Below are 26458 nucleotides of genomic sequence, written 5' to 3' on the forward strand. Positions count from 1 at the left end.
ATTTCATTTGCACAATTGCAACAGTTTGCAGTTTTCTTGCTTGGCTAGCAACATTCATGAACGTTTCTTTATTTAAAAAAAAAAAAAAGTATTGGAACATTACAACTTTTACAGTCTGCATAACATAACTCTCCTTTGATATAATTATGTATTTTGTTATTATTCAGTGCCAAACTTTCATATTTCTGAAATATGCCCTTCTAGTAAAAAAGGGTTGCTAACCCCTCCTCTAAGTCGGAGGGAAAAAAACTTAATTTTTTTCGAAATACCTATTTTTACAGGGAGGCAAAACAATGTAAAATGATATACATATTATTAATACTAAAAAAATAAAAATATTTGAAAAAAGTATTTTTTTTTTCAATAGGTTTAAGGATTTATGCATTGATAACAAACTAGAGGCAATAAAATTTCTTTAAGATAAATGCAGTTGATGTGATTAAAAAATACTTCATTGTAGTCTAGCTTGTAACCTAATGAATAAATTATCGTAAACTTATTACTGCCATATTTATCATATACAACTAGAAACATTATAGCATTACAATTTTTTATAAATATATCAGGTAATTTAGCTTTCTCTTGAAATGTTTTAGATACGTTTTAGGAGCAGATGCCATATGTCTTAAGATAATTATGAACTAATTTACAATTGGGAGCTATGGCATTATTTAAGGTTTGCAATATTTCACTAAACATGGTAACAAATACAGTTGCAAAATCATTGTATTGAAGTATATACAGTATGTATGTTAATTTTTTGCATGCATGATTTAATTTCACATCTTTACCCCCTCCCTATTTTTGCATCATTGTAAATGACATCACCTATAGCAGGTATGTCAGACTCATTATCTTTAATGGTCACGTAGTTACCAGTGCAATTGTGTAAGGCATAAGGAAAGGGGGAAGCCATTTGTAGTTCTTCAAAAAAAAGGGGGGAGAAGAATATAAGGAAATTGGATAGTAGATGGATACCTTTGCTGGCTTAAGCCTATGAGATCCTTTGAAGTTGATTATTTTTAATTGGTTTTGTGATGTTTTGTATGCTTATCACTTTCGAAGAAAAGACTTCTGCTGTGATGGAATGGACATGATGAAAATTAGTTATTTCATAACATTTATTTATCTCTATGTACAGGTAAGCTGTGAAGCCATTATTTTAAAGGGGATGCATCTGTGGTTACACAGGACAACTTGGAAAGAGGTAGATTATAGTTTTCCATAAGTTTGCAAACTGTTCCCTGTAATGAATTCTCTGTAGTCACAGTTGTTATGTGGTTTCGTGTGGCACCTAAAGGGTTGCCTACTAAGTTGACAGTAACACTTAAATTTTTCTAACAACAGTAATATATACTAATACCAATAAAACCTGTACATTTGCGTTGTGTTTCGGATTAACCCTGAAATCAATCTGAGTAGTTGACTGGTGAAAGACATGAGCGCACACACACACACAAAAGAAAAAAAACATGTTGACTGATCCAGAAAAGTAAGCCTATTTATTAAATTCTTAAACAGTTAATTAATTAATTAAATTTGTATGCAATTTATATTCAAGCAGAACTGTAACATATTGATTATTTCAAAATGTATAATTAAATTTGCATGCAATTTATATTCAAGCAGAACTGTAATATATAGATTACTTCAAAATGTATACCCCTACCAAATAATCTTACATCTTCCTTTTAGACTCTACAATATCAAACTATTATTTCAATTACATTCAGGTAAGCATAATCAAATAAAACTTTTGGATAAATTAACAATACTTTCCCCGGGGAGAAAAAAAAAAAGAATAATTAACAATTTACACTTTCAAAAAAAAAAAAAAAAAAGAAAAAAAGAAACATTTCACACAGAATAATCAATAAATGAACTGGGTACAGAATCTAATGGAATTAAGGTTATTGTACATTGTAATCTACTATTTTCAAAAAAAATAATAATAATAATAATAATAATAAATAAATAAATAATAATTGAACCGGGTAAAATATTAATTGAAATCAGGCTTTTACATCTTACAAACAATTTTAGTCCCTAAGCGAAGTAAAGAAGCTCAATTAATGGCACCTTACATAACAATCTTAACTATGAAAAAAATTCACTGGTTCAATAAAATAATTTAATGAAGACTATATTTTCCTTAACTAATCTAACCAAGTTACAAGAAATTCACTGGTTCAATTAAATAATTTAATGAAGAATATATTTCCTTAACCAATCTAACCAAGTTACATTCACTGTTTCAATTAAATAATTTAATTAAGGATATATTTCCTTAGCCAATCTAATAAATTACTTTGTCGACAAACAAAAATTATTTCATTAGAATTAAGTTAATTTACTCAACTACAAAATTTTATTTCAATCTAATGAAGTTAATTTAACACTATCAACTGCAGTATTTCTTTAACAACAGACTATCGAAGAAAGAAAAGCAAAAAAAAAAAAAAAAACTTATCTGGAAGAAGGATGTCTGGTCGGCGAGCTGGAAGAGGTGAAGACATTCATATTGAGAAGAATTATTATATAAAGCTATTGTCTTTAGTTGAACTCGAGTCCACACTATTGAAGTTACAAGTCCTTAAGTTCCAACATGGAGAAGAATTATTAGATGATCTATTGTCTTTAGTTAAACTCAAACCCACACTATTGAAGTGACAAGTCGTTAAGTTCCAACATAGAGAAGGATTATTAGATAGCTGAGGGAAGATGGGTTAGCGGAATCGATGAGAATCAACCTCACGGAGAGTAGAAACATGGAAAATGAAGCATCCTATTTTACTGAATTTAGTTAGCATCTGCTTTGCAGGGGCGACCCTGGAGAAAACAGCGAAATTTTCTTGCATTGGGAAGAATAATTACATAGTGGCGTAGTAGCATATCATCGTAACAGATGACGTCCCAACATTGAGTGTAGAAACTGATATATATATATATATATTTTAACAGCACAAATTTTAGGAGGCCCTTTTTCTTTCCATTTTTATGTATATTTTTTTTATGTGTATTAGTTAAACGTTAAAGATTTAAAAAAACACCGAAGAGAAAATAAATCCAGCGAAGACATGTTGCCGAAGCTATGCCCATCGTTCAATGCTCAGGGGCAAGAAGCCCATAGATCCAACTGTTGGAAAATTCAGCTTACTCCGCGGCCTGCGAGTAACAGCCTCCCATGTCAAGTCAATAGTCCAAAAAAATGACCTTGTCCCTCAAAACTGCCCGTTAAAAAGGAACGCGTGGGAATACCAACTTGGCAATGCTCACGCCCCGCCACAAATGAAACCAGTTGCAACCTCAGCATTCCTTCATGCTAACGATCTCGCCAAAACAACCACTTTGAAACTCCAACGGATTTTTCAAGTCGCCAACCAGCCACGCCTAGCAAAGGGGAGAAACGTGGAATTTCAATAACCCTGTAAACAGTCCCAAAGAAAGTGCACTGAAAACTCGAAAAAATGACCATTCTACCGGAAAGAGGGAGATTACTTCACCCAGAATAGTAATCACAATGACAATGGTAAAAATCTATTAATTAAAAGCTCATAACTAAAATGCAATTGAAGTTAGGAAAACAAAAGTTATCTCAAATTAAAGAGCTAATTTTTCTGCAACTATTGATATTAAATACTAAGAGTTTAACTTAATTTTTATCATGAAAAATTGAGATTATTACATGAAATTTCACCTATATCCATTGTCTGAGTGTACAAGTTTGCAGACGCTGTTCGCGTAAAACCAAATAACCCAAATAGATTGCAATAGAATTTATAATAGCCAAATAAATGAATATATCCAAACTTGTTGTGTAGCTAAAATTTTGAATATTTACACATTACAATTTTGATTTCTATGATTCATTTAATTATATTAAATTTGCTACACAACACAGTGTACATAATGGTATAATGTTCAGTAGTTTCTTAAAACTATGGAATTTTGCACCATGAGTTTAAAGAAATATGACTGATTGATCTAGATTACTAATATCTGTACTCTTATCGTGTAGCGGAATATGCAATAAACCTTGACACTTTTTTTTTCATTTAATGACTCGAATCTTACACCAATTCTGTACTCTTTCTGTAACCACGTTCTGGGTTAGTGACATGCTTTGAAATGCCTTTACATATCCAGGGCAAACTATTTCAGTAGCTTACGAAACCATCATCCGTGAAAGATTTTGAATGTTTGACTATCATCTCTGATATTGCGTAATTTGCTTGAACTGCATCTTTATCAAATTTAATAAATGTATCCTGCTGCTATTTCAGTTCTGCCTTCAATTCTTTCAACTCACTATAACATAAAAGAACTGCAGTTTCCATTGTTCTTGGAAATCTGGAATACCATTGTTTGGTTCTCATCCCAAATAACACACACTATGATAAATTCGCTGGTTCGGTTCTTTATTAATTCTCATAATTAATTACAATCACTCATTATTAACTCATAGCTGTGACCAGCCCTCTTACACTGTCGATGGCGATTCTCAAACTCGTCTGATCATAATATTACAGCTGCGCATGCGCAGTATACGTTACAGGTGTGCAGGCGCGAACATGCCACCCCGTGTTGCAGTGCATAGCATTCAACTATTGTAATTAAGATATAGTATTAAGAAATTTGAACAAGTATATCATAAACAATTTTGAATAAGTACTATTACATAAAATCATTATTATAATTAGACATTTACCATATACATTAGCATATAACTCAAAACAATACAACATTTCAGTTACATAATGACATTTTATGTGAAGCACATTCAATACTATGCAATAACTATAAAGACAATACTCATTTTTGTATTGGTAAGACACGTAATTTGGTAATTGGTTGTTTGAAAGTTCCATTTTGAGTTTTTACATTACACACGTGAACCTTTCCATCTTTACCATAAAATACTTCTATTATACGACCAATTACAAGAAGGCATTATCTTTAATTAAGACCATGTCTCCAACTTGTATATTGTTTTTATAGCTTTGCCATTTAGATCGATTTTGTAAATGACTTCATTTGGAGTTCCATTTTTTCCAGATAATTTGTACTAATCTTGTGATCTGTTGCCACAATTTTAACCTGTTAATGTTAACTTCCATGATATCTGGCTTAGGAATCGAATTAATTGCTCTAACAATTAAAAAATGCCCAGGTGTTAGAACCTCTAAATCATCAATGTCTGAAGACAAAGGTGTCAATGGTCGGGAATTTAAAATTCCTTCAATCTGAATCATAACTGTTAAAAATTGTTCAAATGTCAATTTTGCATTACCTACGACACGTTTGAAGTGGCTCTTAAAAGATTTAACTCCAGCCTCCCAGAGGCCTCCAAAATTGGGTGCTCTGGGAAGGAGAAATTTCCATTTGATATTCTCAGAGCTCAAATAACCAGCTAAAAGCTCATCTTGTTCATTCACTAGTTTGTTTAACCTCTTTAATTCTGCATTTGCACTTACAAAATTAGTAGCGTTATCACTAAATAGTGTAGAACTTTTACCTCTTCGTGCAAAGAAAAATTTCAAGATAGCTATTAATGCTTCAAATGTTAGGTCTGTTATCAGTTCTAAATGAATGTCTTTAGTAACCATACAAATGAATATACACACATGAACTTTTTGATATATACCTTTCCTGTGGTTTTTGTACTTAATTAAGAATGGGCCACGGAGATCAACTCCAGAACAATTAAATGTAAAGATTAGCTGTAATTCTTTCCATGGGTAAATCACCCATGATTTGCTGAGCTACAATGGGATTAGCTTCAAAACATGTTATACAGTTTTTTACAACTTGTCTACAAACATTTCTACCACTTACAATCCAAAATTTTTGCCTTATATGATATAACAAAGATTGAGGACCCACATGCAAATATTTTAAATGATGGTAATTAACTATTAACTCTGTTAATTTATGTTTAGAAGGCAGAATAATAGGAAATATTTTCTCATAGGTTAAATTGCTATTTCTTAATCCACCTCCAACTCTCAACAGTCCATTACTGTCAATGAAAGGATTAAGACTTTTAATAGAGCTATTTCTTGAAACAATACCTGATTTTTTAAGATCATTTATCTCATTTATAAAATACTCACCCTTTACTAGTTTTATTAAAGCTTCTTCAGCTGCTCTCAATTCTCCCACTTGTAAATTACCTACCTTCTTTTGTTCTTGCTTACAATTCTTATAAAACCTAAAACAAAAACTTATAATACGAATTAATTTTAAATATTTATTACTGCAATTCAATAAATCATTAACAAAATTATTCACATTTAGATTTAAACATGTTGATAGTTCAGAATCAGCAAAGTTTCAAGTTCATTACTGTCTTTTTCTGTTATTGCTTCAGATATAACTCTTATAGGGTACTCATCCTTCATTAAGAAGTCAGACCCATTCCACCACAGTTGACTTAGTTGCAGTCTTTTGGCATCCATAACTCTAGATATGAGATCTGATGGGTTTTCTTCAGAAACAATATGATGCCACTGTGCTATTTCAGTCGGATCCTGTATCATTGAAATCCGGTTTGCAACAAATGTCTTTGAACAGATGTGGCTCTTTGTTGATCAATGACAGCACAATCATAGAATCGATCCAAAGATGAATAGCAGTAAGCTCCAATTTTAACGATGATTTCACTTGATGCATTAGTTTAGCTAATAGCACTGCTGCGCAAAGCTCAAGTCTTGGGATTGTAGTCTTGTTTAGTGGGGAAACATGCGATTTACTGCACACCAACCTCACTGATGTATGGTTTGTTGCTGATGTTGCTTTACAGTAGATAACTGCTCCATAGGCGGCCTCTGAGGCATCAGAGAAACCATGTAATTCAATCTTGATTGTATCTGGTAATAAAATACATCTATGGACTTCAATGTTGTTAATTAAATGCAAGGTAGTGGAGAAGTCTTTCTATTCTTTAGCTTCCTTTTCTGGCAGAACATCATTCCAGTTCAATTTTAATAGCCATCATTTCTGCATAAATATTTTTGCTATAATTATAACTGGAGAAACTATACCCAATGGGTCAAAGATGCGAGATATGACGGATAACACTTGCTGTTTCGTAACCTTTTCGTTGTCTTCGATTTTAACGTTAAAGCTCAATCTTTTTTTGACTTCCATAAAATACCCAATGCTTTAGATTCTTCTAATTCACCAAAGGGATATGTTTTGTTGTTTGTTTGACACAGTTCAGTAGCATTACTACACTACTTATGGAGTAACATACTTCCACTCTTCGAAATGCCTATTAACTGATTTGAAGTTCTAACGCAGAACCTAGCTACTCAGCTCCAGATAGAATATCGTCCATGTTCATGCCTTCTCCCAGTACAGGTGCTGCTAAAAGAAATTTATCTCCTTCGTCCTTTGACAGCTGTACAAGTATTCTCATTGCTAAAAATGGTGCACTCACAGTTCCATAGGTAATTGTGGTTAGCTCAAAGTTTTTAACTGGCTTATCAATGCCTTCTTTCCATAAAATCCTTTGCAACTTCTACTGATTTGGATGGATAGAAATAGCTCTATACATCTTTTGTATATCTGCAGTGAAAGCAAAAATATATTTCCTGAATCTTAGCATAATTGAAAAAAAATCATCTTGTATCACACCACCATTATACTGTATAGAATTTAGAGAGTTTCCTTTGGTTGTCAAAGAAGAAGCGTTAAATACTGCACTCAAGGGAGTCGACTTACTTTTCTCTTCACCCCTATATACTCCAATATGAGGAATGTAATATGATCCTTGATCCTCCTCGCTTTCACTCACCTTAACCATATGTCCTAACTGTTGATATTCTTTTAAAAAATCTGAATATAATTTTAAATATTCTGGATTCTTTACTAAGCATTTCCTTAAGGAATTTAACTTACTCATTGCAATTTGTTTAGAACTTCCTAAAGTGTTCGGATTCTCCTTTAATGGCATTTTAACAACGTACCTACCGGTTTAATCTCGTGCATAATTTTCTACGAAATGTTTTTCACAAATTAAAGATTCTTTGTTTTTGGGTTTATCAGTTTCAATATTATCTAATTTCCAAAATCTTCTAAGAATTTTATCTAAATTGTTTTCTTCCTTTATCAACCCACAATGTACCCTGTTTTCAGTCTCTGTTGGAATACTTCTAGACACGATAAAACCAAAAACTGTATCTTGAAAAATAAGATCAGGATTATTCATTTGAATTTGACTCTGTTTCAAAAGTTCATAAAAAACTTCCGCTTCCAACAGCATATCTATCCTTTCTGGAGCATGAAATCCTTCATCTGCTAATTTTAAATTAGGAAGATCTTGCACTGAAATTTTAATTTTGTGCAAAGGTGTTAAATCAGCAGTTATTTTTTGAATTACCAAAAAGTCCAAATTCTGTATAAAAGTTTTTTCTTTATTGCATATCGAAGCATTAATTTTATGCTTTATTGTTAAAGTAGCATCATTTATTCCCGAAACCGAAATGTTTGTTTTTTCTTTCTCTAACTGCAAATGCTCAATAAGATTCCGTGTCAAGAAGTTCGACATACTGCTGCCGTCCAGCAGACACTTCACTCTGTGTTTTCCTCCCTCGTTATCAATTAAAAAACATACGACAGTTGAAAGCAGAACTGTATTCTGTTTGTTCGAATAATTGCTAATAAAGGCCTTTTGAACGAACTCCTGCGCATTAACATTTGAGGTTGATGAGTCATCTCATTTGGGAACGCTGCAGACAGATACATTTGTTTTGTTTTTATTGTGTTCCGATGAAGAACATTCTTTCTCCTTTACAGTATTTGCTTTTGGAAAGTGAATAGTTTTGTGGTGCCGTTTTTGACAAAAACAAGAATATTTCGAAGGGCAATTTGATACTGAATGCATATGTAGACAGTTAAAACATAATTTATTAGATTTCACAACCTGTACTCTTTCTTGTACCAGTAATTTTAAATACGATGGGCATTTTGCCAAACCGTGATTCTCGTGGCATAAAATACAGTTCTCTGTTTTAACATCTGATAAAAACACTTTAGCTACACTTTTTGAGCTGTTGTACTTATGATTAACATGAGAGTTCTCAGTAAGAGGTTTTCCTCATGACGTGAAATATAAATCTATTTCTTTACCTAATTCACTAGGTGAAAACCATGAATCACCTTGCCTCACTGCAATGTGAGAAGCTGTTTCCGTATCTAAAGTTTGGTATAACCTGTTTGAAACTATTAGTTGTTTGAGGGTCTCGAAGTTAGTTACCTTCCTAAATTTTAAATAATAATCCTAGGTAGTTATTAAGCGTGAAGCAAACTGCACATGAGTTTCATGTGGTCGTTTAACAGTTTTTCTAAGGTTTTCTAAACACGAATATGGTTCTAAAGGCTGAAACTCCTTCAGAACTACTTCTTTTACTTTTTCATAATTCGTGATATCCTTATCATGTAAATAGGTTATTATATTCAAAGCTTTGTCTCCTAACAGATTTAACAGAATTTCTGCTTTATAGTCTTCCGAAACATTTTTTGTAATAAATGCTCATTCTAATGACGAAAAGAAAAATCCCCAACTCTCAGGCAGTATAAGAATTTGTACAGTTAAGGTTCTGATACTTTTTATTAATTGATTTTGTTTTGGTTTCACTTACACCATCAAGTTTAGTTTCTGCTTTAAGCTTAGCTAACTCTATCTCATTCTTTGATCTAATTTTTATTTGTTCTAACTCGACAAGTTTTTACTCTTCTTGTTTCCTATTTTCGATAATAGAGTTTGCTATCTCTTTTACTAAATCTTGTTTAGTTTTAAAGATTTCACAATTCTCAATAATATAAGTTAGATCTGCTATAGTCATTTTTTTCGTCAACATTTAGATTTATTTCTAAGGCAAGCCTTAAATCTTCTTTTTTAGCACCCTTAAATAACATTGTTATTTATAACAGAACAAGCACAGAATGCACAGTATTAACAAGAGAGGAATCACTTACCTCTGCAGTGATTCACTTCTGATGAATATCCTTATTCAAAATCAGTGATATTCGTTGAAAAGAACAAGCTGGGAATACTGGCAAACACAAACACTCCTGCGTTCTCAAAAATGAAACACTATTTATTCAGGCGCAAAACTCACACTCCGGCTCGATGAACCAGATATGTTTGGTTCTCATACCAAATAACACACACTATAATAAACTCACTGGTTCGGTTCTTTATTAATTCTCATAATTAATTACAGTCACTCATTATTAACTCATAGCTGTGAACAGCCTTCTTACACTGTCGATGGCGATTCTCAAACTCGTCTGATCATAACATTGTGTGTGTGTGTGTTACCTGTCGGTTTTTGATTGAGATATAAAGCACAATTGCTGGAAATTGTACAGAAATTAGTTAATGCTAGCTGAATAACTGGATTCCTAGGATTATATTCATTGCAATGAATTAAACTGCCTGAATAGCATTCATTATAGGTTTACTGTGAAATCTCTGAGAAGAGTGTGGTAGCTTGTACAGAAGCTTTGGGCTCTTGGCATAAGATGGCAGGACTGTGCTTTTGTTACTTAAAGTCTCACAAATGTGCTAGAATTAACACCACTTATTGACCATAAAAAAATCACTTAATTTTATAAATAAGTAAATTATGGTAATGGACTCCTACAGTGTGACAATTATGGGTGAGCAATGATTTGAGATCAAACTTCTAACAAGCGCAAAATATTTTTGTAAAGAGACTAGCTGAAGAGTCCTTTTTAGCACCTGAAGCTCTATGTGTTTTGATATTTGGCTGAATTCCATACATATGTATATTTATTATTGTTATGTAGACTGTAAATCAGGCATGCCAAATCTGCAGATGAGTTAGCTGTGATTGATCTACCTACTGCAAGAGTTTGTAATATATTTTTATATGTTTTGTGGTAATGAAAATTCAGATAGAGAGATATCTGCTAAAATTTTATGAATTCATGACTTATTTAATCTATTAAGTATTTTCACATGACATGTCAGGTACTTTTTCAAATTACAACGGATCTTCAGAAACATTTTTCTAATATGTGTTGGAAAAATGTTCACATGTAAATAGATTCATGGAGCTCAAACTAATGTTTTTGAAGAAATAGTTTATAATTTTTTTTTTTTTTTTTAATTTTACTTTACTTACTTATTGTACATTCTTACATGACTAATTTATTTCTTATGTAGTTCAGTTTGTTTTGAAATTTAAGAAATCTTATTTAATGTTTAGTTTTTGTTATCTAGACTTTTGTGGTATTTTTATTTATAAAGAATTGTTTCCTTTTGTAATATTCTTTCTTAAATTTTTTAAAAATCGATGGAGAAATTAACTTTCAAAGCTGTTTTAATTCATTTTAATTTATATGTCATTTTATAGAAAATTGTTACATGAAAATTCATATTTGGAGATAAAATATAATTATTGCAGGCACAAATGAAAATTTCCAGTTGCCACCAATACTTGCCACTACAGAAAGAAAGCCATTCTCGCTTCAGAGGCCTAAAACTGAAGGCATGAGTTTGGAACAAACTGAATTTCCTAAACTTAATAGCATACTTTCAGTTTCTCCCAAAGTTTTGCAGCAACGGAAAGATTATGGAAATGGGTAAAAAATATCTATTGGATCATCAAAATGACTTTTTTTTTTTTTTTTTTTTTTTTTTTTGTTTGGCTAAAACTCAAAATGTTGTCTAACATTTAAGATAGAAGCCTAAGATGGCATTAATACATGAATATCATAAAATGTACATTGACAGAAAAAAAAATTGCCAACACCAAGAAAGACTTGTGTTAGATGAAAAAAAATTGTCTGTTTATACATCTGTTTATACATTGAAAAAAAAAATCTGTTTATACATTTGAAAGATGACATCGATTCAAATTTCGCGCTTTGAGCATAAGTGTGGCGCTAGTAGCGCCACTCAGAACGTGCAAATCAGGTTTTCTTTAAATGTGTGCTGTAAAGTTCATGAATGTTATTTATCTTTGAAATTTGATGTATTGAGTTGATATTAGCCAAGAATGCCTTTAAAAAGATGAAGAAGCCATTATCAACAGCTCACCGAGTTTGAATGAGGTTATGAGAAGGTGGATTTTCATTCCTTAAAATTGCAGAAAGATGTGGCCGGAATGTATCCACTGTGCATGATTGTTGGAAGCAGTGGTCAAATGAAGGTATTGCTTCAAGAAGACCGGCCAGCCACGTGGAACTACCTAGAGGGAGGACCGCCGTATTTGGTGTACAGCTGTAGCGCATCGTATTGCGTCTGCGCCAGAAATTTGAGCTGCAGTTGGAACCACAGTAACACAATGAACTGTTACAAATTGGTTACTTCAATAAAAGCTCCGAGCCAGGTGCCCTGTAGTGTGCTTTCCACTGACTTCAAGCCATTTAAGTTTGGGACTCCAGTGGTGTCAAACCAGAGCTCATTGGAGGACGGAGTGGAGATCTGTTGTGTTTTCTTATGAAAGCAGGTTCTGGTGATAGCCGTGTGTTGGTCAGAAGGAGGCCAGGGGGACGCCTGCAACCAAACTGTCTGTGGCGTAGACACACTGGACCTACACCTGTAATCATGGTCTGGACAGCAATTTCCTATGACAGAAGGAGTACTTTCATAGTTATCCCAAACACACTGACTGCAAATTTGCATGTCAGTCTGGTAATTCAACCTGTAGTGCTGCCATTCATGAACAGCATCAAGGGGGAGTTTTCCAACAGGATAATGCTCGTCCTTATACCGCTGTTGTAACACAACATGCTGTACAGAGTGTCGACATGTTACCTTGGTCTGCGAGATCACCAGATTTGTCTCCAATTGAGCACGTATGGGATATTATTGGACAACTCCAGCATCATCCACAGCCAGTACTGACTGTCCCAGTATTGACAGAACAAGTACAACAAGCATGGAACAACAAGTACAACAAGCTGTATGATGCATGCATGTTTGCAGGCTTGCATTCAAAATTCTGGAGGTTACACAAGCTATTAATGTAACGGTATTTCACATTTGAAATGCATTTTCATGAGCTTAACCTGTGATCTTGAAAATTTAATCAATTAAACAGAATGTTAACTAGAGTTAACTAGCATTGTCCAAATTTCATTACTCTACAATAATTTTTCCATATTATTGGGATTTTTTCCCCGTCAGTGTATTAACTTTTTATTGGATTTTTTTTTTAATTCGAAAACATACAGACTCTTTGTGCATCACAAATGTACAACACGGATCTTACAGAAGTAAGTTAACAAAAACATTGAAAGCTACATGCATAAATAAAACAAACAAAAGCAGAAACAACAGTCTGGACTTCATGAAAACATATAAGTTCACTGACCAAGTCACTTTTCAAATCCTTCTGCAAGCATAATCTAGGGCCATCAAATGTAGGGCATGAGAAAATCAAATGCTCCACATCCTGAGGTTCTCTTTTTGAACATTCACATAAATTGTTTGATCTCAGACTAAAACAAAACAGGTAATTTGCAAATTTACCGGGGTCAGTTAAAAACTGTGAAACTTTAAAATTAATTGAGAGGAATGACCTGGAAGCAGTCTATGGTAAATAGAAGGAAAAAACATTTTGGTGACCTCAGCATTGCAAGATGAAATATATTCCTCATTCTACTTAGCTAAAAGCTTCTTATAATGAAAGGACTTCCATGTTTAAAAAATATTTTAAAAAAGATTTATAGGAAGAACGTTGGAAAGAAAACAGTAGTTCAAGTGAAGTTGCATGGAGCAAAAATATAATTGCCAGTTACATTATATAGGTCATCATGAATATTTTTGTATATTGATCTCCCATAGTGAAATGTTGCATGGGAAATAACAGCAGCTATATAACTTCACATAAATAAGTATGGTTCGCATGTACATGGGCAACTTAGGTGTTGCTGACAGTAAGTCCTGTCCCTGTTAAGCTCATCATGTTTCATGTCAAAAAAGCTGTGTTAAGAAACTTTTCACAATATCGTCTTACCCACACAATACTTTAAATTTCTTCTTCATCTTTTTTGTTCTTGTTGTTGTACGTGTAGGAGAGGGAGGGGAGAAGCTAAAAATTAATTTTTGCTTTGCAATTGATAATATATGTGACTTTTAGTTAGGTTATAGGTCTGAAATTAAAGCTAATTTTATACTTAAATATTATAAGATGAGCAAGAAATATTCCTTTTAATAATATTTAAAGATAGTCCAAATTTAATATGTATTATGAAAAAACATTGACAGTTATTTATTTATTTAAAAAGTTAAAATATTGAGTGTTAAATTTTCATTTATCATAGTAGATTTTCAGCATTTTTCACATTTGGAACATCTTTAGTGGAGTTGTGGAAAAATTTTGGTTTATTGCATAATAATACTATGTATTTATCATTCACACAGTTTGCTAAGTAATTGGTCATCTAAAGAGTTGTGTGTTTCCCCCCCCCAAATTGAAGCATTTTTCCTATATTATTTTGTTACTGTTAATATGGAGTGATCTTGATTGAAGCAGATGTTTAAATATGGTCTTTTCTGCTCTCATTGCATAATTCTATTATGTGTTGTGGTATAATTTTTGTTTCAGTCCAGTGCTAAGAATGGAAAACCCAAAAGTTCATTTTCATCATATTATGCTCTTTTAGTTTAAAAAAATGAAAAATGCTAGTCATACTGCTCAAACTTGTGCTAAAAATTAAAAAAGTGCTGTTTTCAAAGACATTTAAAGGTGGTTTTAGAAGTTTAAGTTTTGAAATTTCAACTTCGAAGATGATGCCTACTCTGGACAATAATTCCTTGTAAAAAGACCTATTAAGAGAAGCTTTTGCTGAAAATCTAAGTTATGTAGCTCAGGAGCTGCCAGGGAGAATAAATATTCTAAAAAGTATAGTACATGATCATTTGAAGAAGAATGGGTATATATGGACACCCACATTTTAACAGAATGGAATATGGAATATGTTTGTTTGAGTTTTGGCATGTGATTTTTTATATTAAAGACGGGAAACCTTTTTTGAAATGGCTTATTACTGGAGATAAAAAGTGGATACTGTACAACAGGCAACCTTTTAGTCCTCGAGGGCAAAAAATATAATTTTAAATTCTTAGCTGATGCCACCCATTCAAGTTTCATAATCAAACATCATATTGCAAACTAGTTTTGTCTAAAATATGTATAACTTTATTGAATTAAATAACAAATATTTATAATTTATACTCTTTAAACAATTTTTTTGCTAAGTCAGTGTCAAATTTGTGTTTGTAATTCATCTACTAACTTTTTATAATCAAAAGTATCATTTCAGTTGCATGCTCTTAAACAATTATCTAAGTGCTAATCGGTAAGTTTTGGATACTGATTTCTGTTTACCAAGCTCCAAAATATCTTATTAGATTCGTTATATTTTCACCCTTTTACAAGCTTAATATTTCGAAGTTTTCCATGTTATTAAGGTGAAAATAGTTAAAATTTGCTGTAGCCATGTTTTCTCCATCTGTAATATTAAAGGGATTTATAAAGAATTTTGAAATAGGCTCTAAATTTTAAAAATTAACAAATTAATAGAATTAAATTCAATTTGAAATGCAGACACAGTTTGAAGATATGAGTCTGTATTAATATTTCTTTCTGACTTTTTAAATTGTTGCCACCAAATATTAGAGCCCTGTATCAGATTTAAAGAAATTAAATAATGAAGAATCTGCATAAATATATGTATGTTTCTCTCATTGTGATAAAACAACTGTACCTAAAGCTATTCAAAAATATATGTCTCCAGCTGAATATGGGCATCTGGAAGCCCAAATTTGGAAGTTGTTTTATTATCTATTCATATTTTGTAAAGCATTTATAAGTTTTTAATTAAGAAACAACGATTTCAAAGTGAACAATTGGCAACACTATACGGGAAAAAAATATTTTTTTAAATCTCGAGTGCGCGAGACTGTTGTATCAAAAATTCTAAAGATATGCTCTTTTTTTAATTATTTTGTGATATTGCTGTTGAATTGAATTTTATGGTTTAAGTGCAAAGAACATGATATTTAATAAATAAAGGTAACACACAAAATGCTAACAAAAAGACCTTTTGGGTGTAATATGAAATCTCAAATCTTTCAGATTTTTTTTTAAATTAGTTTCATTTTTTGAGAAAAGAAATGCAGGAAATTCGATAAAAATATTGGAACTTAGCTAGATTCCATTATCATTTATATATAGTGTCTCACAAAAATGACCGGGTATTATATATATACAAAATGTATTTTTTATATTAGAGATATGCGTTAACAGTTTTCTTAAGAGATGAGACCTATACAATTCTAACACTGTCTTGAAGCTATTGGTAGTGTGGATTATATCAGCAAAGTGATTATTCCTGCCCTGTAATTTCAAATTTAGCTTATTAAATTCCAATGTTAAATCGGTCAAAAAAGCTAAATTTGTCAATCAGTTTTTGTCTTTCAGCTGTTCTTAGCGTTTTCCTTGGGATGCTAGAATCTCTTTTATTTGTCATAACAAACTGATAAATCGCTGAAGCATATGTCCCTTGCTCTGTCAATGAACCTCAGTGTGCAAAAGAAGATCGGTAAATTGTTTAACTTCATCATTTTCTAAAGCAGTTTAAATAGTGTATGTTGCAATTCACTTGTCTTCGTTATTGAGTTAATTATTTTTGTAACAACAGCGATTACCTCTTGGAATTCAATGATTTTTGCACAAAATGGTTGCTGGTGTATAATGCAGTGATATGCAATAATTTTAATGAAAAAAGAATTGTTTTGACATAAAGCAATGAATCCGATATTCTTCTGTGTCATGGCTTATGCTGCATGCTCTTTAAGCAGTAGAATTTTTAGAAACTCTTCTTTTATGGTAAAATCATCAACGTCCATATTGACTGGTATTGCCAGTTGTTCTGTAACTTTCAAATCATCCAGGTGTAAAGGGGAAAGAAAATGCAGATTTGTTCATATCTTTTATCAATTGGGTGTCAAAGTGCCCTGTGATTGTCTCAGTTCTCCTTGTAACAGTTTTAGCTGTCAACTGCATGGCATTTATGGCCGAGACAATTTCTTTTTTATTTTAAAATCTACAAAAGTACGTCTGCAGATTCCAATATTGCTTCTTTTATTATTGCTCAGTCCCTATACTCTATATGGCTTTTTTTTCTTACCAAGTATATGCGAAAATTTAATCGACATGATTGTTGTGTCCTTTAATGTTTCCAACAGTTTGGTAAAAGTAATTCAAAGTTGAGGACTTTAATGATAAAATTCTATTTCTTCGAAGTTCAGAAAGTTGAGGATACTCTGAGTCAAGCTTCATATGCACTGTTTTAAAATGTTTCTCAAGGTTTCTTTTCTTTGGAATTGCTCTACTTTTGTTGTATAATAAGCATATATATTTGTCTTTATGATTTATAAAGCAAAACTAGTGCTCCCATTCTTCATTAAAATTATAAGTGCATGCTCGCTTAGCTTTGTTCATCATGGGTTGTTACCGTCATCAGTTTGTAAGAGAGATATCTATAAGAAAACATCCTGGATGATCAGAGAGTAAACAATTCTAACAAGAAAGCATGATAGATTACAGACACACTATATACCGTGTAATTATTCATTTCACTGTCTATCTAAAAGTTGGAAATTCCGAGTATGTTTACAAATTAATTAAAAATGTCATTCACAGACAGAAAAGTAGACATATGTCTTGTTTTGATCCAAATCTTCTTGTCTGCACGTACTGGCAATTGTAATTATTGTAATTTGATTGTAAACATTATTGCAAGTTGTTGTCAGAGAGGTTACAGTTAAATGCATCAACCACACCACACTGTCAGGTCGGTCAGATTTTAGTTGGTTCCGCTCAACAATGAAATGTTTCAAGCAGTGGCAATGTATTACAGTGGCAGTTTGATGCATAGATGTAAAAATATATAATTTTAATACATATTATATAAACATTAACCAAAAACTACATACAAAGCAGAATAATTTAGCACAGGTGCCATGTTGCCAACCCCTGCTATACAATATTATAAGAAAAAGATCACAGGATAAGCAAAAAGAAAAATTAAATTCAATGGTGTAACAGCCCTAGTGGGCCAAGGCCTGCAAAACCCGAATTCTGGTTTCTTGACCGTGGGCCCCGGGGTGTGTAAGCATATGCCCTGAACAAGTGGTCAGCTTGTTGCAGGACCCCCAGTGTTTAGTCCCCAAGCGAATTTGGTACTCATTTTATTGACCCAAGTGATAGAAATCAAGGGATGAAAGGCTGAGTCGACCTCAGTATGAAGTTAGTATGGCCAAGATATTTTGTGTGCCCAAGCATATTGGTAACTTCTTTATGAATACCAGTATGTCTTTTTTATGACTTTAAAATCTGATGTGTACACCACATGACTTCCTTGTGTGGAATATTAAATTGTACACATTTTTCTTGCATTTCATTTAAACTTATTAGATTGAATTAAAGCTACTTCGCCGACACCGCATAAATCACAATAGAATAAATGCATTCTTTAAAATTCACTTTGTTTCCCAAAGCAACACTCTGGTGTTAGGTTCACCTAACAGTATTATATTTCGTTCATATTATAACTCAGAATGCACAAAATTTATATCATTTAAAGAATTATCTAATTGTTGCCACATGTTCTATTCAAATACTATAATAAGCCTAGAATGATGTATAAAAGAAATTAAGCAAACAAACAAAAAAAAAATAAATAAATAAATAAATAAATAAAAGACAGTTTTTCACAGACTATTGAGTATTTCTCATTCAATTAATTCAGTTTTCACTTCGCGACAAGGCAAAAATATTTAAAAACTCAAAATATCTGTATTAAAAATTACGAAGTAAATCTTAAATGCTTATTTCCTCGAAAAAATTCCAAAATGGATTAAGCATGATGTAAATAATAAATGAAGGTGTTATCTTTGTTGTTGCGAAACTAAGTGTCTCTAAATTGGCAACAAATCCGCTATCCTCCTGTTTCAAATGTAAACAATCGATGGCCGCCATAAAAAAAGGCTTAGCGGCACTTAAACAACTTTAAAATTGTTCATAATTCTAAACATATTGCATACAGATTTACTAAAGGCATAAGAACCTTAACTGGAAGATAAGAACAACATAATTCAATCATTTTTAAAGCAAAAAATGTACAATTTACAAACATATAAGAGTAAAGAAACTGAGATCACTGAGCCGGGTAACAGAGTGGATATATATATAAATATATTTATATATGTTTGATGCGGCCGATTGCAACCAAAATACGAGGTGTACATCTACATGTTATAGCTGTCCTATATACAAAATTTCAACGTTCTGAGGCTACTCGTTTTTGAGTTATGCAAGATACGTACGTACGCACGCACGCACATACGTTCGTACAGACACCACAAAAAATTCTCTTCAGAATTCATTTTAAAGCAGTTTTATAATTTTTTTGGAGGAAAAGAGTGTTTTATTCTGTCCTTACGTACATATATCACGGAAATACATCGTTAAATTGCATTTGAAAGAGGTCAAAATGGGATATTTTGGTGGAAATATGCTGCCTGAAACTTTTTGCGATTACAATACTTCCTTTTTACTTCATACAAGGAAGTAAAAAGGAATTTTACAGCTGCCTGAGAGATGGCAAAATGTCATGGAACAAAATCATACTTATGTGATTGAATGGAAGTTTCTTATGTTTTTATACTGCTTCCTTTTTTTTTTTTTTTTTTTTTTTTTTTATTATCAAAAACTCAGAACTTTTCAGATGACCTAATATTATGCAAAACATAAGCTCTTTAGCTTTTCTGCCATACTGCTTGGCAAAGAGTGACTTTCCAGAGTGCTGTCTTTCAACTTGACGTATCACTTACATATCATAATTTCTTTTCTAAATTGCATTACTTTATTTAACATACTGAGTGATTTAGAAGCAAAAAAGCACATCTTGATAAATTAAATCCTTATTTTATTTTTAATGATGTGTGTAATTGAAATCATTTAAAATATATGTAATAGCTATTCATATAATAATTTTATGATCAATTGGAGCATTATTGTAATTTGTTGTTGTAACTGCTATTGAAAATTGTTCTAACACCATATGTTATGCATTATTCAGTGCAGAATCATTTTTTTAAATTTTTCATTTTGATAGCCTCTAATATCATATTCATTGTTTAAGCTTGTTTTTTACATACATATGTGTGTGTGTGCTGTGCATGCTTACTGTGTGTAGATTAGATTTAATTTTTTATTAAAAATTGTTTAAATTAATAATTCTAGAAATCACAGGATAACAAGACCAAACTCTGAAATATCCTTGCTGTATCGGTTTCATGATGTCCCGAATCTTAATGACAAAAATGAAAGTTCGAAAGAATCTGAATTAATTTTCCAACATAAATTTCAAAGCTCGGATTCTAGGCAGGAAAAATTGATACTCACAAAAGTGAAAAAAGAAGAGAAAGATAATGGTAGCTTTAACTTGTTTCTGCCTGTATTAGAGGTAAGTAAAACTTAAAAAATCTTTCACATATATTACTTGGTGGCTAGATGTATTGAGGTAAATCTTAGAAATAGAAGTTTCTGTTCTTGATGCCGGAGGCAGCATGAACTGTGTTGTAAATATTACTCTTTGTCTTGACAGTGTAAGTCAGTATTTGTTACTTCAAACTGAGTTGCACAGGTCTGATTGACTTAGAATGTTGCATTGTCTTTGGTTGCCATATACCACTATGTCCAAACCATGGCTTTTGGGCTGCCCAAAGCAGGTACCAGTGTAGACCAAGAAGTCCACACTGATACCTGCAAAGCACAAAAGAAATGTCGAAACCTTACTCCGATGATACATATTACTGTTGCAATCAGGTTTCGATGATTCAGTGTGGATGAACAGGTTATTTGATAGTCTGAGTTAAAGCAAAATAAAATGCGTTTTGAGTGTAGTCATATCTTCTTTGGACCTGTGCACAAAGTGATTATTGACCCAGAGACAAATGTCTCACTGTAATGTCATGCATTATTTATGTCATCATAATTTGGCAGCATGTAGATTTGTGATCAACTATTTTCAAGAGGGAAGCACATTAAGAAAAAAATTAGAAAAAGAATATCAGATAAATACGTAGAAAATACCCTGAGAATGTCAACCACTTAAAATGAACCAGATATTTATGCATCATTTTCTCAAATTCAAGGGTAAATATCACATTAACTGCATGATTTCTTGTTACCTTTATAATTATAAACAAAATTTGTAATGAAATAAATATATTGTATAAAATGTGAAATATTGTGTCATAGTAATTCACTGTTGCTGGCATTATATTAAAAAAATATAAATTAATAGAGTATAAATTACTTAAATGTGTTTTAACATTCCTTCCCCCCAATTATCTATCCTTAGTGTTAGGAAGTGGTGGCTGACTTTTTGAATCAAATGAATCACTGTTTCACTTAAAATTGTTCTATGTATGTTTTTTCATATACAGTCAAAAGTCGTTAATTCGGACACCCATAATTCGGAATGATCTATAATCCGGACCTCAAAACTAAAAACTTTCTGCGCATGCGCCGCATTGACACATGCGCATAGGCGTTTACTCGTGCGCGTAAGACCTTTTACGACTGCGCGTGTGAGTGTGCGCAAGTGCAGAATACGTTTTCGCGTGCACATTTTATGTATAATGGACATATAAGCTAAAATTATATAATTATCTATTTCAGTTAATGTTGATGATTGCATTGTTCCTTAATTTTCGAATTGGTTCCGGCTTATTATTTTTTGCAGATTGTAAGAGCAATTTTATAAAAGTAAGTTTAAACTTTCGATTATATCAAATAGAATTTCCAATATATATTTGTTAATATGTAAAGGATCTAAAGCGAAAGTATGTTTTGAAATCCGAAATCTGTTTATCAATTTCACGCTGCTCCGCGGGCCGCGTAATGAATTGGAAGTTGATCTGTCAGCACTATCCTTATCTTCAGCGCAGATGTTTTTATTTTATTTGGCTTATAATTCCTTACCAAATGTAGTATTTCATCTCGATATGCTCCCTCTTTGATATGATTTAAAACAAGTTCCTCATCATTATAATTCGCTTCCGATAGCGAAGAAAAGTGACAGAGGTTATTGAAAATGAAAAAATTTCGATTGACAAATTAGTCGGTGTTCTCGACACAGCAATTATAGGACTTGAACAGCGGAACTTTGTAACTGAACAAGAAATTATGTCTGTTCAATAGAATTAAAGAGAAAGTATTATCACATGAAACGAAGCAAAACTTAACAACTTACATTGAAAGAAATGTTTAATAAAGTAAACAAATAAATATTAAGCTTTTTCTTTTTGCAAATTTTGATACCCTTTAAAGATAATAATTGTTCTTTATTTCATAAATTACGGTTTCATATTTTTAATTTTAGAATTTCTGCATGCCATCTTACGAGATTTAAACTGATGATCTATAATCCGGAATCGCCGAAGTCCCGACGAGTCCAGATTAACGACTTTTGACTGTATATAGCAAATTTGAGCAACATATATAGCATTGAGCAAATTTGGGCTAATGTGGTCAAACCGATACATTTCTCTCTTAGAAGTAAAATTCAAAAATTTCTTTCAAAGGTTGTACCTGAGCAAATCCAAAAATTTTCAATGAAACTTATGCAGTTGTCTGATTCACCTACTTAAGAGGTCACAAGCTGCCACTGATTTTAGAAATAATTAATTTGTATGGCCCAAAATATCTCATCTTCTTCCAGTGGGGCCCATAGAAGGTAAAAGGTTGGATACATGAAATCATGATAAATAGTGCTCAATAGATAGTATAATAGTACAAAGCTTATTTAATTGTACTATATGGCAGAAGAAATGTATTATAAAAGTAGTAAATATTGTATGCACTAATAGTTTGATAGTCATGGCAAGTGTAAGTAATGCTAAATTTTGCTATAAAGTCAGGGTTGGGTTTAGACTTGATAAGGTCCTAAGCTATTTGAGCTATGGCACCCTTTTTAAGTCTGTTATACTATATTTATACTATTAATTGTTTTTTTTTGGGGGGGAGGCAAGAAAGTGGAGGGCCCTAAGCTATAGCTTGTGTTGCTGATACGTAAATCCTGCACTGTATAAAGTTTGGTTGTTGTGGCACTATATTCTGGGATTGTTTCTTTTGTAATTGGATGATTTCTGTAAAACCTTATATAAATTTCTGGGTTAACATAGGCATTGTTAAGAAGGTGCAGGAACAATTCTGTATTATTGGACTGTTTTGTGCAAGCTGAAACGTATGAATTATGAAAGTTAATAGCTGACTGTAACCAAAATATCATGACAACAAATGTTATAGTGGGGCAAATTTTATTCAGTTTTATTATATAGCAATAAATATGCATCATATCGACAAATGGAATATTGTACACCTTCAGTGACTTGCTGTCTTTAAGAACATAAAGAAAGCCAAGTGAGTGCTATATGCCTGATTTTTCTTTTCTGTTAAAGGCCTACCAGCGGCCGAGCGGTAAAATCGCTGAACACTGGTAGTTCAGTCCGAGGTTCAAATCCCACAAACAGGCTGGCTGCATGGACGTTTTCGGGGTTTTCCCCGTGTTTAACGTGTATACGAGCCAGTTTCCTTTTGGGGTCTTTCAGTTCCTGAAGATCGAAATTATGAACTCTTAAATTTGTGTCGACATTCATGCTAATTTCTTGCTGCCTACACCAAGAAAATATTTCAGCATAGATCTATATCTTTATCAATATAATTATGTCCTATTTACAAATCAAGGTCTGTATTGTCATGGTTTGAAATTATGAGTATGGAGGAACTCAGCTAACTTTCATGAATTGAAAAACTTATTCTATGTTTACTTGTGAAATGAGTTCCTATTTGATTAATCTCAAATTTGTGCCTATCAGCTGGTCTGAAGGAAGAATGTAACCAAATTCTATCTTCTGCAAAGAAAATTCTGTAAAGCAGTAAAAGGGGGATTTTTTTGTCTCTCAGATACGTAGAATTTTGATGAAGTATCAAGAAAAAGAGGCAAATGATACAAAACATACAAGCCTCCCGTGCCCCACCCCTCCAAAAAAATTCTAGTAAGCAGTGCATTTGTAACTACAGAAAAGAAGTAGAGCATTCTCAGCTGCAAAAATAGCTTTTAAAGATCCATAGTTGCAATAATCAGGATGCTTGTGAAATCTTTGTTGAATGACCAAAGAACTGGGTTGAGAAATAAAGTTAGTTTTTATCTGTACTTCTTATAAAGTTTTTGAATAAATGACATCATGACCTTACTTTTCAATTCACCTTCATGCATTGGTATATATCTAGAAACTTAAAAAAATTGTCACATCATATGTATAGTGGTAAATATTTGCATTTTAAGTACACTGTTTTATATCCTTTATTGTTTTAAACTCTTAAATATTAATACACTCTTTCTTGACTGAAAATATTTGCTTTGATAGTAAATATGCCAGTTAATGAAAAATAATACCACACTGATTTAAAATCTAACGAAGTTTTGTTTTTAAATAGGTGATAAATCTGATAACCAAAAAGGTGCTAAAAATATTGCTAGGTGTTTCTAGAGAAAAATCACAAATAGCCTTTTTCACAAAAACTTAGACCAGGAACCCTTCTCTGGCAATGACGATTTTGTTATCTTACCTCAAAGAATCACACGATATATTCAGTAGATGCGACTTGAATCATCTATTTTATAGGCAGTGCTGTGCATGCTTCGATGCCAGTGCATCAGAAAAATTACCAGTCTTGTATAGTTCTCTTCATTCTTTTATATTTAGTATTAATATTTATAAAACTACAGATATTGTTGTTAAAATAATTTATGTATGTGTGAATATCAAAATTTATTTTTAGATGAAGAACTCTTACTTTTTTAGAACATCAAGTTTTAGACTAGTAGTATTCCAAATTTATACTTTATGTGCAGTAAAAGCTTAGCTATCGAACATTCATCTTAATAGAAAGCTAAAGCATCTCGAATATTTCTAAATTTTTGAATTTCTTCTAAAGAGGAAAGATTAAGGAAATGTAAGACTTGCAGCACCATCATAAAATACATAGTAATAACTATGACTATGAATACTACTACTTGATTTACCCCACTTACAACATCTAAAATGTGGACACATTAACATGGCTGTTTTTCAGAAGATATTGATTATCAGTTTTCGGCACCATTTTATCTATTGCATTGTTTTAAATTCATACTTTGAGCTAGACAGTCCTCATAGTAAGAGACATGGAAAGATATGAGAAGTTCCAAAGTTCATCACAGGTGTTGAGTATGTCTGTTGCAAGAATTGCTGTTTCCAATATATTTATCATGGACCATCATTCTCACAAATTTTAAAATTATGAGTTGCAATGTATGCTCATATTTTTTGTCTTGTAGAATGAAATCTAATAAAAAAATCATCAATTGTGGCATCAGATTGTTTTAAATTTTACATTAACTTTAGTACTTAGAGTCAGAAATTTTCCTTTGAAGTATGTATGATTGGCCAAATTATTAAACAACTATATAAATTATTCTCAATTTCCAGTTGTTTGTTAAACTGCTAACATTTCATTTGTTTATTATAATATTCTTTCAAATACTTACCAATGTTTTTCTTTAAATACAGGAAGATCATATAGATCCTAGTGATGTATTAAGGGGGTTTCACATTGAACCAGAAGCAAAAGAAGTTTCTTCTAAAACTGTGTGGTCCTCTAGATTAAGTGAAATGTCAATAGGAAAGAAGTCACAATGTTTTCTCCCACCAATTCACTCTGCAAATAGTCTTCCTACAAATGCAAATATAGTATGTACTAACTTGTGTAGTATGATTTGTAGTATTTTTGAGTGTTATAATTATACTGTCGAGTAGAGTTAAAGGTTGATCTTCATATGTAAACAAAGTAAGCTTTGATTTTTCAGAAACTTCATCATAGCAAATTTAAGGGTAATTTTTTTTTCTTATACGTAAATTTTGTACTTTCTGATTACCTGACTTCCCTCACAAAACCACTGCGAAACTCAGCAGATTTAAAAAATTTTTTTAAAGATAAATTCCTACTTTGAGTATATTTTCTGCTGTTTTTCAATATAAATTTTGAATTTAGGTCTTTAAATAATTTTTAAATTATGTCACATTACCAAGAATTTATTTGTTCAAAATTTTGCATTTTGTAGCTAGTTTGATTGCATTCAGCCCAACAAGCAAGCACGTAACATCAGCAATATATATATTTTTTATTGTTGTTTGTTTTTGTAGAGTTAGTAATCCAGCTGCACATGAACTCACAGAATTACTGTAGAAATTCTATTTAGGGGAATTGTTACTATTAGGGAGTTTGGTAAACATTGTAATTATTTATTTTTTCTGTCTAGTATGAAATTTACTTTCTTTTTTTTTGGGGGGGGGGGC

At 32.0% G+C, this 26458-nt stretch overlaps 1 protein-coding gene across 14 annotated transcripts in view; it reads left to right on the plus strand.

Moving 5' to 3' along the window:
• The window catches only part of LOC118200022 (uncharacterized), a 97846-nt gene that overhangs the window by 58384 nt on the left and 13004 nt on the right, over positions 1-26458 (plus strand). For all 14 annotated transcript variants that reach the window (XM_035371937.2, XM_085810726.1, XM_085810725.1 and 11 more), the window contains 3 exons: positions 11439-11616; positions 20295-20517; positions 25673-25852. In XM_035371937.2, the coding sequence (XP_035227828.1) occupies positions 11439-11616; positions 20295-20517; positions 25673-25852 (581 nt within the window). The remainder of the gene's footprint in view (positions 1-11438; positions 11617-20294; positions 20518-25672; positions 25853-26458) is intronic.

The sequence above is a fragment of the Stegodyphus dumicola genome, chromosome 2 (assembly GCF_044657685.1).
Source record: "Stegodyphus dumicola isolate Sdum_Otavi_A_Nest chromosome 2, ASM4465768v1".
NCBI lineage: Eukaryota > Metazoa > Arthropoda > Arachnida > Araneae > Eresidae > Stegodyphus > Stegodyphus dumicola.